The following is a 12,556-nucleotide window of genomic DNA, read 5'->3' as shown; positions in this document are numbered from 1 at the left end:
GTCACTATTCCCGCTGGGGCCGCTCTGGGGGATGTCACTATTCCCGCTGGGGCCGCTCTGGGGGATGTCACTATTCCCGCTGGGGCCGCTCTGGGGGATGTCACTATTCCCGCTGGGGCCGCTCTGGGGGATGTCACTATTCCCGCTGGGGCCGCTCAGGGGGATGTCACTATTCCCGCTGGGGCCGCTCAGGGGGATGTCACTATTCCCGCTGGGGCCGCTCTGGGGGATGTCACTATTCCCGCTGGGGCCGCTCTGGGGGATGTCACTATTCCCGCTGGGGCCACTCTGGGGGATGTCACTATTGGTATAGGCAGAGTATGAACCGCTGTCCAGACGCAATACATTGTTTATGGGCGACACTTTCATACTCATCCCTGATCTCTGACCTTGATCAGAACAGCCAATGTCCGTACGCAGAGCTGCGGTTTACCAAAGCCGGGGTCATTTATTAGGTTTATACAAAAATCATAACGTCCCGGGACAACACTTGGGATGTCCCCTCTCAGGGACCCCGTGCCGGTATAAAAGTAAAGGGGGTTTCTGAGTAGTAAAGATGTAAAAACCCCTGAAAATGATGTAAGATAAAAAACCAAAACCCTCCTCACTTGTCCTATTCCCTGCTGATCCAGCGCCAACGCTCCGGAAGTAGTCCCAGCCTTTATTTACAAGTGGGCAGTATGTGATCCCTGCAGCCAATCGGTGGCCTACTGGCATGACCACTCAAAGATGGCAGTCACGATACAAAAGCTGTGACCACTGAGGCTCCCAATTGGCTGCAGTGGTCACATGATGCTTGCATGTAAACAAAGACCAGGAGGACCACTGGAGTTTCAGCACTGGCGCAGCGAGTCGGGTTTCTTTGTTTTTAAATGCTATAAAACATAAACTTGTCTTCTTGGATAACTCCTTTAATATGACCGAGGTTCAGAGCGGACCCACGGAGCCGTCCACGGAGCGGACCACGGGCGGCACATGGTAGACCTCACACATGGAATGCCATGTGTTACATGCAGATTGTGCATTCAGTGAGGCACAGGTCCCCCCCGTGGACTGCAGAAGGCCAAATCCATGAGCATGCTGCACATCTGAGCATACGCTCCGGACTTTATTTCCTCTAACAGTACGAGTGAATAATGCTATAATACAAACAGATGAGGTTATGCAGACTCCGAAGCCACAGATCTGCAGCACATTCGCCACATCTGAGCGCACACGGCCGCATTGGGGTGCATGAGCTCAGAGTAGATTCCCAACTCCAAGAAAGCTCCAACATTGATGTACATCATGAAAGAAAGTAGTAGTGGGCACAGGAATCGGTGGCGGTCTTGGAGAACATCCAACTATTTTAGATCCTGTTATATACAACCCAAATTCCAAAAAAAGTTCGGAAGCTGTGTAAGATGTAAAGAAATGTTCTATGACCAGTAGAACGCAGAACACATCAGAGGGGAAGGGAGAACCCAGAACACATATCAGAGGGGGAAGGGAGAACCCAGAACACATATCAGAGGGGGAAGGGAGAACCCAGAACACATATCAGAGGGGGAAGGGAGACACTGCATTAAAGAAAAATCCCTGCGTGGGCTCAGGAGCACTTCCAGAAATCACGTGGAATCCACAACTGCAAGTTAGGTCTGTATCATGCAAAGAAGAAGCCAGACATCAACGCAATCCAGAAACGCCGGCGTCTTCTCTGGGCCAAAGATCATTTAAACTGGGAAGCACTGAGCCGTGTCCTGCGGACTCCAGAGGAGAGGAACCTCCAGCTAATTATCTGCGCACAGTCCTGCACCTCTGATGGGATGGGGTGGCATTAGTGCCTCTGGCATGGGCAGCTTACACATCCTTACAGGCACTATCAATGCTGAGCGGTAAATAGAGGTATTAGAACATCATATGCTCCATCCAGACGTCCCTGTCAGGGAAGGCCTCGTATAGTAGTACAGCAGGACAATGCTGAACCCCATACTGCATCCATCACAACAACATGGCTTCCAGAAGAGTCCGGGGTGAACCAACCGCCTGCAGTGCAGACCTTTCACCATATACTACATCCATCACAACAGCTTCACAGGAGAAGACTCCGGGGTGAACCGGCCGCCTGCACTCCAGACCTTCCACCATATACTACATCCACTACAACAGCTTCACAGGAGAAGAGTCCGGGGTGAACCGACCACCTGCAGTCCAGACCTTCCACCATATACTACATCCATCACAACAGCATGGCTTCACAGGAGAAGAGTCCGGGGTGAACCGGCCGCCTGCAGTCCAGACCTTCCACCATATACTACATCTATCACAACAGCATGGCTCCACAGGAGAAGAGTCCGGGGTGAACCGACCGCCTGCAGTCCAGACCTTCCACCATATACTACATCCATCACAACAGCTTCACAGGAGAAGAGTCCGGGGTGAACCGACCGCCTGCAGTCCAGACCTTCCACCCTATACTGCATCCATCACTACAGCTTCACAGGAGAAGAGTCCGGGGTGAACCGACCGCCTGCAGTCCAGACCTTCCACCATATACTACATCCATCACAACAGCTTCACAGGAGAAGAGTCCGGGGTGAACCGGCCGCCTGCAGTCCAGACCTTCCACCACATACTACATCCATGACAACAGCATGGCTTCACAGGAGAAGAGTCCGGGGTGAACCGACCGCCTGCAGTCCAGACCTTCCACCATATACTACATCCATCACAACAGCATGGCTTCACAGGAGAAGAGTCCGGGGTGAACCGGCCGCCTGCAGTCCAGACCTTCCACCACATACTACATCCATCACAACAGCATGGCTTCACAGGAGAAGAGTCCGGGGTGAACCGGCCGCCTGCAGTCCAGACCTTCCACCATATACTACATCCATCACAACAGCATGGCTTCGCAGAGGAGTAATCTGGGGTGAACCGGCCGCCTGCAGTCCAGACCTTCCACTATATACTGCATCCATCACAACAGCTTCACAGGAGAAGAGTCCGGGGTGAACCGGCCGCCTGCAGTCCAGACCTTCCACCATATACTACATCCATCACAACAGCTTCACAGGAGAAGAGTTCGGGGTGAACCGACCGCCTGCAGTCCAGACCTTCCACCATATACTACATCCATCACAACAGCTTCACAGGAGAAGAGTCCGGGGTGAACCGGCCACCTGCAGTCCAGACCTTCCACCAATAGGAAACACCTGGCGCATCATGTACCGAAAAATCTGGCAGAGACGACCGAGGAGCAAGACAAGGGGACAACATGCCTCTCCCAAAACTCCAGCAATGGGTCTCCGCACTGCCCAGAGGAGGGGATGCCTCACAGCGGTGGGCACAGCCGACCGACTGTTGTGAGATGTCGCCGCCATCAGTCTCTGTTATTTTTTTTTTTAATGAAATGGAAAAGGTCTCCCCCTCTGGTGTGCTCTATTATTGATATAATATGGTTAGAGGAGATTTGCAAATCACGGTACTCTCTTTTTTTGTTTCCCTTACATTTTCACACGGCGTCTCAACCCTTTTGGAATTGGGGTTGTATTATTCTCCAGTGATCGTCCCAATTCCATACATGCGGCGGGCGACGTCTGCTAACGTGAAGGCACAGTTCTTGCTCCTCATTGATGTTTTCTTTGATGTCTGCCAAGACCGCTATTCCTCATGAACCGTTCTCCGCATGTGCTACAGGCATAAGGTCTATCCCCAAAGTGGAGTCTTGAATGCACGTGAAGCAGGGATTTACTTGAGAAACACTTCCCACACTGATCACATTTAAAGGTTTCGTTCTTTAGGTGATTGACTTTCCCCCAGTGGGTCTTCATATGGCCCACAAGTGAGGATTTGGTGTAGAATGTTCTCTCACACTTCGAGCAAGTCAACAGTTTATGTTTCACGGGCGGCACTTGGGGAGCGTGCACAATCGCTGTGGTGAAGACATGCGTCCCGCTCTGAAGCAGTTTCTCTGCTATATGAAGTCCTTGATGTGACACCAACTCCGCCATGGACAGGAAACATTTCTTGCATTCAGAGCAAGAAAATTGTATATTGATGCCGTCATTGGCTCTACTTGGCGTCTCTGGAGAGGTTGGATGTGGAAGACCTTCTTTAGCATGAGCGGATGGAAGATGTGCGTTACATATGAGGTTTCCTCTACTGGAGACTGGCTCCACATTAACACCAGGTGAACATTGTTCTGCATACACATGGGGATCTGGGAGGGATTCCCCATCCTGTAAGCCCGGCTCATCCTTAATATGAGTAGGCAGATATGGTTGTGGTTCATCATGGGGAGTATTTCTATGGCCTTTGAAGTCTCTTCCATGGCATGAGCGTGGTTCCTCTTTAATAGACGTATGCGCATATTGTTGTGTATGAATACCTGTGGCTGTATAAAGGTTTCGGTTTGTGAGGGTTCCAATATTACATGACACTGGTTCCTCCTTAATATGAGTGAATGGATATTGCTGTGTAGTTTCGATGAGATTCCCTCCATCACATGAGACCGCTTCTTCATAAACAGGATTTTGTTGCATGCTCTCTGTAGGTATATATATATCAGGGTTTGCTACGTTTTCTTCATATTGTTCCTCCTTAATCCGCATTGATGGATACTCAGTTCTGCTACCTTTGGGTAAACCTGGTGGAAACAATAGCAGATATTGAAAACTTTTGCACATTTTTCTAGCTAGTACATTACGTGGTCTCCAGAGAGTCTCCTACCCGGTGACGTCAGAGTCCGGTGGTTCTCAGTCATGACGTTGTACGTTTCCTTGTGTTCTTCTATGTAGTCCCACTCCTCCTCGGAGAAGAAGACGGCCACATCCTGACACCTTATAGGAACCTGACAACACGATGATACAGTCACCATCCAGACACGCTACTCTTGGCCTTACTGTATAACATGCCCAGCGTCTCACCTCTCCCGTCAGCAGCTCAATGATCTTATTGGTGAGGTCAAGGATCTTCTGCTTATTTTGTGGCTCATGTATCCCCGATTGAGGCAAAGGTATGTGACCATCTGTTAGCCCGCCCCAAGATCCCTCTACAAGCTGAAGACTGCTACTTGTTGCTCTCCCTTCTGGCTTCTTCACAACAAAATAATCCTACATGATGAGAAAGAATGTTACATTACAATAGGGAACAGTGTAGACCGTGGCCTAGCCTCAACAAGGGCAGACCGCATGGCCACCATGGGGCCCAGGACCGAATGTCCCTGCCTCCCGTCACTCCACCACCCCCAGAAAAACTCTAGTCGGCAGCACAGAAGAACCTTTATTATTGAGTCTGATACGGCCCGGCACAGTCCGACTCCACCACCAGAATCAGTACAGCATCCGCGGCGCGGGAGACGGGGGAACGGCTGGCTGCACACAGAGCCACACTGTGTCCAGGAGCAGCGCCACTTCTCAAGGTGATTCTGCACTGTAAGTGGCATTATTACCCTGTGGGCACAATGGAGAAATTATGACTGCATGGAGGCACTACTACTTTGGAGAGGACTGGTACTGTATGAGGCACAAAGGGTAATACTATTACTATTATTACTATGGGGAGTAACTGGGCAATGAAAAGATTGGAAAAGTGTGCAGAGACCAGTCATGGCTGGAAGACGTCTTCATGGTGGTCTGGGCCTAGAGAGAGAAGAAAAGCAAAAGTGGATGGCTCCAATCAGAGACAACGTCACCTGTGAACACTGGAGGTCTCTGCAATCTATTTGGTGACTATATGGTTTCTATGTCTACTAGAGACCAGTCACTGTTAGTGAAATGAACAGGGCTTCATCTTCCCTTGGGTGTGTGGCTGTGAGGGTTATGAACATATTAATTTATATATGTATGTATCTTTGATACACGTTTCCGGAGGCTGTAGGCCTAAATTGTACACTCTATTCTGTGTCCTATGAAAAGCTCTGATAAATGCTTGTACATTTAGGTTAGTACTTAATTACATTAAGTAGAGGTGTAATCTTAAATGTCCATCATGTCTCCAAGATCTTGTTAATCTCGTTACAATGATCAAAGGATAATGGAATGCTTCGATCATTAACTGCTGTCTAGGGCATGTGATTAAAATGTAGATTGTGATAAAGAATCAAGGTACTAGACAGTCAGTCTACATTCCAACAAAAGAAGCCATGTTTATTGAGAAAACGCAATTATTCACCACCTTAGTACTTTGACCTCAGTATAACAGATTGAACTTTGTAACACTAGCCTTTGCACTGATACGCCTACTGATACGCCTACTGATACTCCTTCTATTTTTGGTATAAGAAATGACAATGTACAGAATAAACACAGATTGCTTCTAGACACAGGCCTGATCTCTGTGTTTCATTGCTTTCTCACGGCGGCCGCCATAACCACCTCTGATTTGGAGCCTCACAGCATATTGACGGAACATTGAATTCCATAACAGTGGCGGTATATGTTATCTGCACACACGTCTTGGGGTTGTGCTTCTAGTCTTTAACATCCCAGGAACGCCGCTGCCATAACTAAAGAGAAAACTTGGAGGAAAATGGTCAGCAGCCACTAAGAGTAATGGGGGAGGGAGCGGCAAGGAGCCCTTAACCATGTTCTTGGCCCCCTGCGGATAGGCAATAAATGTGCTTAGTGCGGACACCACTTTACCGGAGGGAGCTGACTGACATTAAGAGGACGGAGGGCGGGCACTGGAATAATGTAGTCATTTGGGGTCCGATGCCTCTTGTGCCCACACCTTGATCTCCATGTGGGTCCATAGTCTCAGCACTGTACTCTCACAGAAGTTTGGATTTTGTGTCTAGCAGCTCAGCCAAGAAGTATTCGGCACCATCGCTCTCACATGGATCTGGGGGGGGCGGCTCACTTAAAGGTTTACTATGGAGACCAGAACTTTCTAGGTCTGCCCTGTGATAGAACCTTGTGGTATCGTCTCCGTAGACGACTGCCTCTCACTAAAGCCCAAGATATCAGCTTACATATTGAACACCATCATGAGTGCTAAGACAAGTTCTCGATGGTTAACAGTTGTGGCACATGTCCCCCAGCCATCCTATATGGAGGCCCTCACCTCTCTGGTCAGCAGGAGGACCATCTCCAGGGTCAGGTTCAGGACCAGCTCAGTAGGGTCACTCTGCTTTGTGTCCATGTTCAGGGATGGACACTGCAGACATGAAATCTGGAACGAGAGCATTGAGTGGTCACAGTGCATTAGACATGTATACCCCATTGTTTACAACATGAGGACGTGGGCATCCGCACTGCCATAGTCAGGGGGTTTACACTAAATCCTAAGATACCGCAATAGGTTCACAAACAGGCCAGGCATTAAGACACTTTACTGACCCCCTTAAGGACACCGCCTATTTAGGGCTTAAGGACGCAACGATTTTTGGCGGCCTCTCATCTCCATACCTTTTTGTATTTTTCCGTAGGCGCAGCCGTATGGGGGCTTGTGTTGTGTGTGGCGGGCTGTAGTTTCTATCGGTGCTGTTTTTGGGTCCGTTGACCGTATTGTAATACTTTTATCAATCTTTTTTATGATTCTGCCAGAGATTTTTGTGTTTTTTTTCATAGCGTTAGTCCTGCAGCTTTAACGACACGATCCGTGGTTTCTGCGGGTCGGCACGGTTACAGCGATACCACAATATTTATATATTTTTTTTTTTTTAGGCTTTTCCCCTTTTCTGCAATAAAACCCCTTTTATGGAAATCTGTTCTTCTTTCTAACTCGCAGCATTCAAAGTCCTGTAACTTTGTTATGTTCCCGTGGCCGGGGGCTGTGGGGGCTCATGTTTTGCCAGATGAGCTGTAGTTTTTATCGCTGCCATTTTAGGGTACGTTCAGCTTTTTTCATCACTTTTATTGCGTTTTTTGGGAGGCAAAATAAAAAAATTGCTTCTTGCCTTAGTTTTTTAGCTGTTTTTTTTACACTTTTTGTCGTGCAGGATAAAAGGAGTGTTCACCTTACTGTACGCCCCGTTACGGACACGATGATACCAAATATGTGGGATTTTCAATTTTCAACAAAAATTTTTAGGCAAATATAGCGAAAAGCACAAAAAAGGGGTGTTTTTTTACATTTTTCTACATTATCAGCACACTATTTGTGTCCCTCTGGGGGACTTGTACATTGACACCGATGATCGCTATGATAAGGCATTGCAGGACTTCTCTCCTGCAATGCCTTATCGCTTGTTATAGCGATCATAGGTAGTGGTAATACAGGACGCCTGTAGGTGGTGTCCTGTTGCCATGGCAACCTGTCGGGCTCTCTGCGATTATATCACGAGAGTCCCAAGACGCCACAGAGGGAACCCTTTACATGCCGTCATCTACATAGATCGTGGCAGGGAAAGAGTTAACAGCTAGGGGCGCTGTTGCAGGGGGAGGCTGGCTCCTGTTGTCGGATAGCACAAGATCAGAAGAGACCCCACGCTATCCTCAAGGCGCGCTAAGTAGCTCCCTGCCAGGAGGTACAGAAGGGGTTAAAGTTGAAAAACCTGCACAGAGGCAGTAGAGGTGTTTTTTCTCAAACTCCTGCTTTCCCGTAGAATCCGCGCCCGTCCACCATGTCAGAGGCGAGTACGAAGGCAAACCCCCCGCAAGAACAGTCGCCAAGAAACCATCTCGCTGTGGCGTCACCCGGGCCAAGCCATCGGCTGGCAGCTATTTGGGACCCATGTCTTCCCATTGGCCAGCGTACGTCTATGGCTGACGGCTATTCGTCTCCCCCCACCCCCAATCACCGGTGTAGCCGACCGCTCCCCAAGGCATTCCTGTCACACTGGAGGATAACTTCTGTCCCCCCCCACCCCTTCTCCCCCATTTTTGTCTTTCCCCCCCCACTCCACAGACAAGGGGTGATCGGCAATCCATGGTGTCAGTCCGGGGGGCTCCCGGCTGCTATGGCAACCACATGAGTAAACAACTCTTCGCTGTATGAAGCGGCCGTCACACGGGGCGATAATCCCTACATCGGGGGGGAAACAGTAAAGAAGGTTTGTAAAAAGGAAACAATCGCTGACTTCCAAGCAGCATAAAAACCATCGCAGGATCGCCGACGTCTCGCTGCGTGTAAACGCTCCCCGCACATCGCAGGTGAAGCGGTAGCATAACGATACTGTATATGGGGTATGGCGGTATTATGTAGCATAACGATACTGTATATGGGGTATGGTAGTGTCATGTAGCATAATACTGTATATGGGGTATGACGGTATTATGTAGCATAACGATACTGTATATGGGGTATGGCGGTATTATGTAGCATAACGATACTGTATATGGAATATGGTAGTGTCATGTAGCATAATACTGTATATGGGGTATGACGGTATTATGTAGCATAACGATACTGTACAATACCGTCATATCCCATATGTAGCATAATGATACTGTATAACACTACCATACCCCATATACAGTATTATGCTACATAAGGATATGGGGTATGGTAGTGTTATATAGCATAATGATGCAGTATATGGGGTATGACGGTGTTATGTAGCATAATGATGCAGTATGTGGGGTATAACACTACCATACCACAAATACAGCTTCATTATGCTACATAATACCGTCATACCCCATATACAGTATTATGCTACATGCCGTAACACTACCATACACTATAAGCGCGCGTGTGGTTTGGCGTGACGTAAGATCGCGGTCGGTGATGCACGCGCAGTCGCCGTGGAATGCAGGAAGTTCTGATTCTTGCTAAGTGGCAGCACGCCCGCATGCACCGCCATCCTGCGCCCTGTGACCCGGTAGTCGCGTCTCTTACCTTCTGCCAGAAGCAAACTACACAGAAACTTCCTGCAGGAGTCGCACGGCATTCTGGGAGCTGAGGGTCTGTGGAGTCACGTGGCAAGAAGGGCGTCCTTCCAGGAGGAGTTATGGTGGAATCTGCCCTTTAACACTTTGTTTACCAACTAGCTGGACACAGCCGTCCGAGCTGCTGCTGAAAGTGGCTGATAACAGGAAGCAGTAGAAGATTGTGCAGTCATTTAACCTCTTCTGCTGAAAGTGGCTGATAACAGGAAGCAGTAGATGATTGTGCAGTAATTTAACCTCTTCTGCCGAAAGTGGCTGATAACAGGAAGCAGTAGATGATTGTGCAGTAATTTAACCTCTTCTGCCGAAAGTGGCTGATAACAGAAAGCAGTAGATGATTGTGCAGTAATTTAACCTCTTCTGCCGAAAGTGGCTGATAACAGAAAGCAGTAGATGATTGTGCAGTAATTTAACCTCTTCTGCTGAAAGTGGCTGATAACAGGAAGCAGTAGATGATTGTGCAGTAACTTAACCTCTTCTGCCGAAAGTGGCTGATAACAGGAAGCAGTAGATGATTGTGCAGTCATTTCACCTCTTCTGCCGAAAGTGGCTGATAACAGGAAGCAGTAGATGATTGTGCAGTAATTTAACCTCTTCTGCTGAAAGCGGCTGATAACAGGAAGCAGTAGATGATTGTGCAGTAATTTAACCTCTTCTGCTGAAAGTGGCTGATAACAGGAAGCAGTAGATGATTGTGCAGTCATTTAACCTCTTCTGCCGAAAGTGGCTGATAACAGGAAGCAGTAGATGATTGTGCAGTCATTTAACCTCTTCTGCCGAAAGTGGCTGATAACAGGAAGCAGTAGATGATTGTGCAGTCATTTAACCTCTTCTGCCGAAAGTGGCTGATAACAGGAAGCAGTAGATGATTGTGCAGTAATTTAACCTCTTCTGCTGAAAGTGGCTGATAACAGGAAGCAGTAGATGATTGTGCAGTAATTTAACCTCTTCTGCTGAAAGTGGCTGATAACAGGAAGCAGTAGAGGATTGTGCAGTCATTTAACCTCTTCTGCTGAAAGTGGCTGATAACAGGAAGCAGTAGATGATTGTGCAGTAACTTAACCTCTTCTGCCGAAAGTGGCTGATAACAGGAAGCAGTAGATGATTGTGCAGTCATTTAACCTCTTCTGCCGAAAGTGGCTGATAACAGGAAGCAGTAGATGATTGTGCAGTAATTTAACCTCTTCTGCTGAAAGTGGCTGATAACAGGAAGCAGTAGATGATTGTGCAGTAATTTAACCTCTTCTGCTGAAAGTGGCTGATAACAGGAAGCAGTAGATGATTGTGCAGTAATTTAACCTCTTCTGCTGAAAGTGGCTGATAACAGGAAGCAGTAGATGATTGTGCAGTAATTTAACCTCTTCTGCTGAAAGTGGCTGATAACAGGAAGCAGTAGATGATTGTGCAGTCATTTCACCTCTTCTGCCGAAAGTGGCTGATAACAGGAAGCAGTAGATGATTGTGCAGTCATTTCACCTCTTCTGCCGAAAGTGGCTGATAACAGGAAGCAGTAGATGATTGTGCAGTCATTTCACCTCTTCTGCCGAAAGTGGCTGATAACAGGAAGCAGTAGATGATTGTGCAGTCATTTAACCTCTTCTGCCGAAAGTGGCTGATAACAGGAAGCAGTAGATGATTGTGCAGTCATTTAACCTCTTCTGCCGAAAGTGGCTGATAACAGGAAGCAGTAGATGATTGTGCAGTCATTTAACCTCTTCTGCCGAAAGTGGCTGATAACAGGAAGCAGTAGATGATTGTGCAGTCATTTAACCTCTTCTGCCGAAAGTGGCTGATAACAGGAAGCAGTAGATGATTGTGCAGTCATTTAACCTCTTCTGCCGAAAGTGGCTGATAACAGGAAGCAGTAGATGATTGTGCAGTCATTTAACCTCTTCTGCCGAAAGTGGCTGATAACAGGAAGCAGTAGATGATTGTGCAGTCATTTAACCTCTTCTGCCGAAAGTGGCTGATAACAGGAAGCAGTAGATGATTGTGCAGTCATTTAACCTCTTCTGCCGAAAGTGGCTGATAACAGGAAGCAGTAGATGATTGTGCAGTCATTTAACCTCTTCTGCTGAAAGTGGCTGATAACAGGAAGCAGTAGATGATTGTGCAGTAATTTAACCTCTTCTGCTGAAAGTGGCTGATAACAGGAAGCAGTAGATGATTGTGCAGTAATTTAACCTCTTCTGCTGAAAGTGGCTGATAACAGGAAGCAGTAGATGATTGTGCAGTAATTTAACCTCTTCTGCTGAAAGTGGCTGATAACAGGAAGCAGTAGATGATTGTGCAGTAATTTAACCTCTTCTGCTGAAAGTGGCTGATAACAGGAAGCAGTAGATGATTGTGCAGTAATTTAACCTCTTCTGCTGAAAGTGGCTGATAACAGGAAGCAGTAGATGATTGTGCAGTAATTTAACCTCTTCTGCTGAAAGCGGCTGATAACAGGAAGCAGTAGATGATTGTGCAGTAATTTAACCTCTTCTGCTGAAAGCGGCTGATAACAGGAAGCAGTAGATGATTGTGCAGTAATTTAACCTCTTCTGCTGAAAGCGGCTGATAACAGTGTGGGGGGTCTGGAACGCAGACCGAAATGCGAATGTTGCCTGTATCCAAATTAAGAGGAAATATTATATAGAGTACTCATAGTTGAGAACCATAATGACCCACTATACACAGACTTAGTAAATCAGAATGAATTCTGTTTATTGTTGTACATTGCTAGTTTATATGTAAGTTGGAAA

The 12,556-nt window shown here is 47.5% G+C and overlaps 1 protein-coding gene across 2 annotated transcripts; it reads right to left on the bottom strand.

The window, feature by feature from the left end:
- Positions 1-423: 423 nt before the first annotated feature.
- LOC136588150 (oocyte zinc finger protein XlCOF7.1-like) lies at positions 424-10,817 on the bottom strand. Of its 2 annotated transcripts, none has more exons than XM_066587157.1 (5): positions 9,763-10,817; positions 7,045-7,152; positions 4,908-5,093; positions 4,711-4,831; positions 424-4,627 (listed from the first exon to the last, which is right to left on the bottom strand). In XM_066587157.1, exons 2-5 carry the CDS (start codon positions 7,120-7,122, stop codon positions 3,609-3,611), a joined length of 1,404 nt encoding a protein of 467 aa, XP_066443254.1. In that variant the 5' UTR covers positions 7,123-7,152; positions 9,763-10,817; the 3' UTR covers positions 424-3,608. The 2 variants fall into 2 exon arrangements, with proteins under 2 accessions (XP_066443254.1, XP_066443253.1); XM_066587156.1 differs by lacking the exon at positions 9,763-10,817 and adding an exon at positions 5,261-5,432 and having other exon boundaries at positions 7,045-7,151.
- Positions 10,818-12,556: the final 1,739 nt, after the last annotated feature.

The sequence above is a fragment of the Eleutherodactylus coqui genome, chromosome 13, assembly GCF_035609145.1.
Source record: "Eleutherodactylus coqui strain aEleCoq1 chromosome 13, aEleCoq1.hap1, whole genome shotgun sequence".
In the NCBI taxonomy this organism is placed as follows: domain Eukaryota; kingdom Metazoa; phylum Chordata; class Amphibia; order Anura; family Eleutherodactylidae; genus Eleutherodactylus; species Eleutherodactylus coqui.
This window is presented reverse-complemented; position numbering and strand designations above follow the sequence as displayed.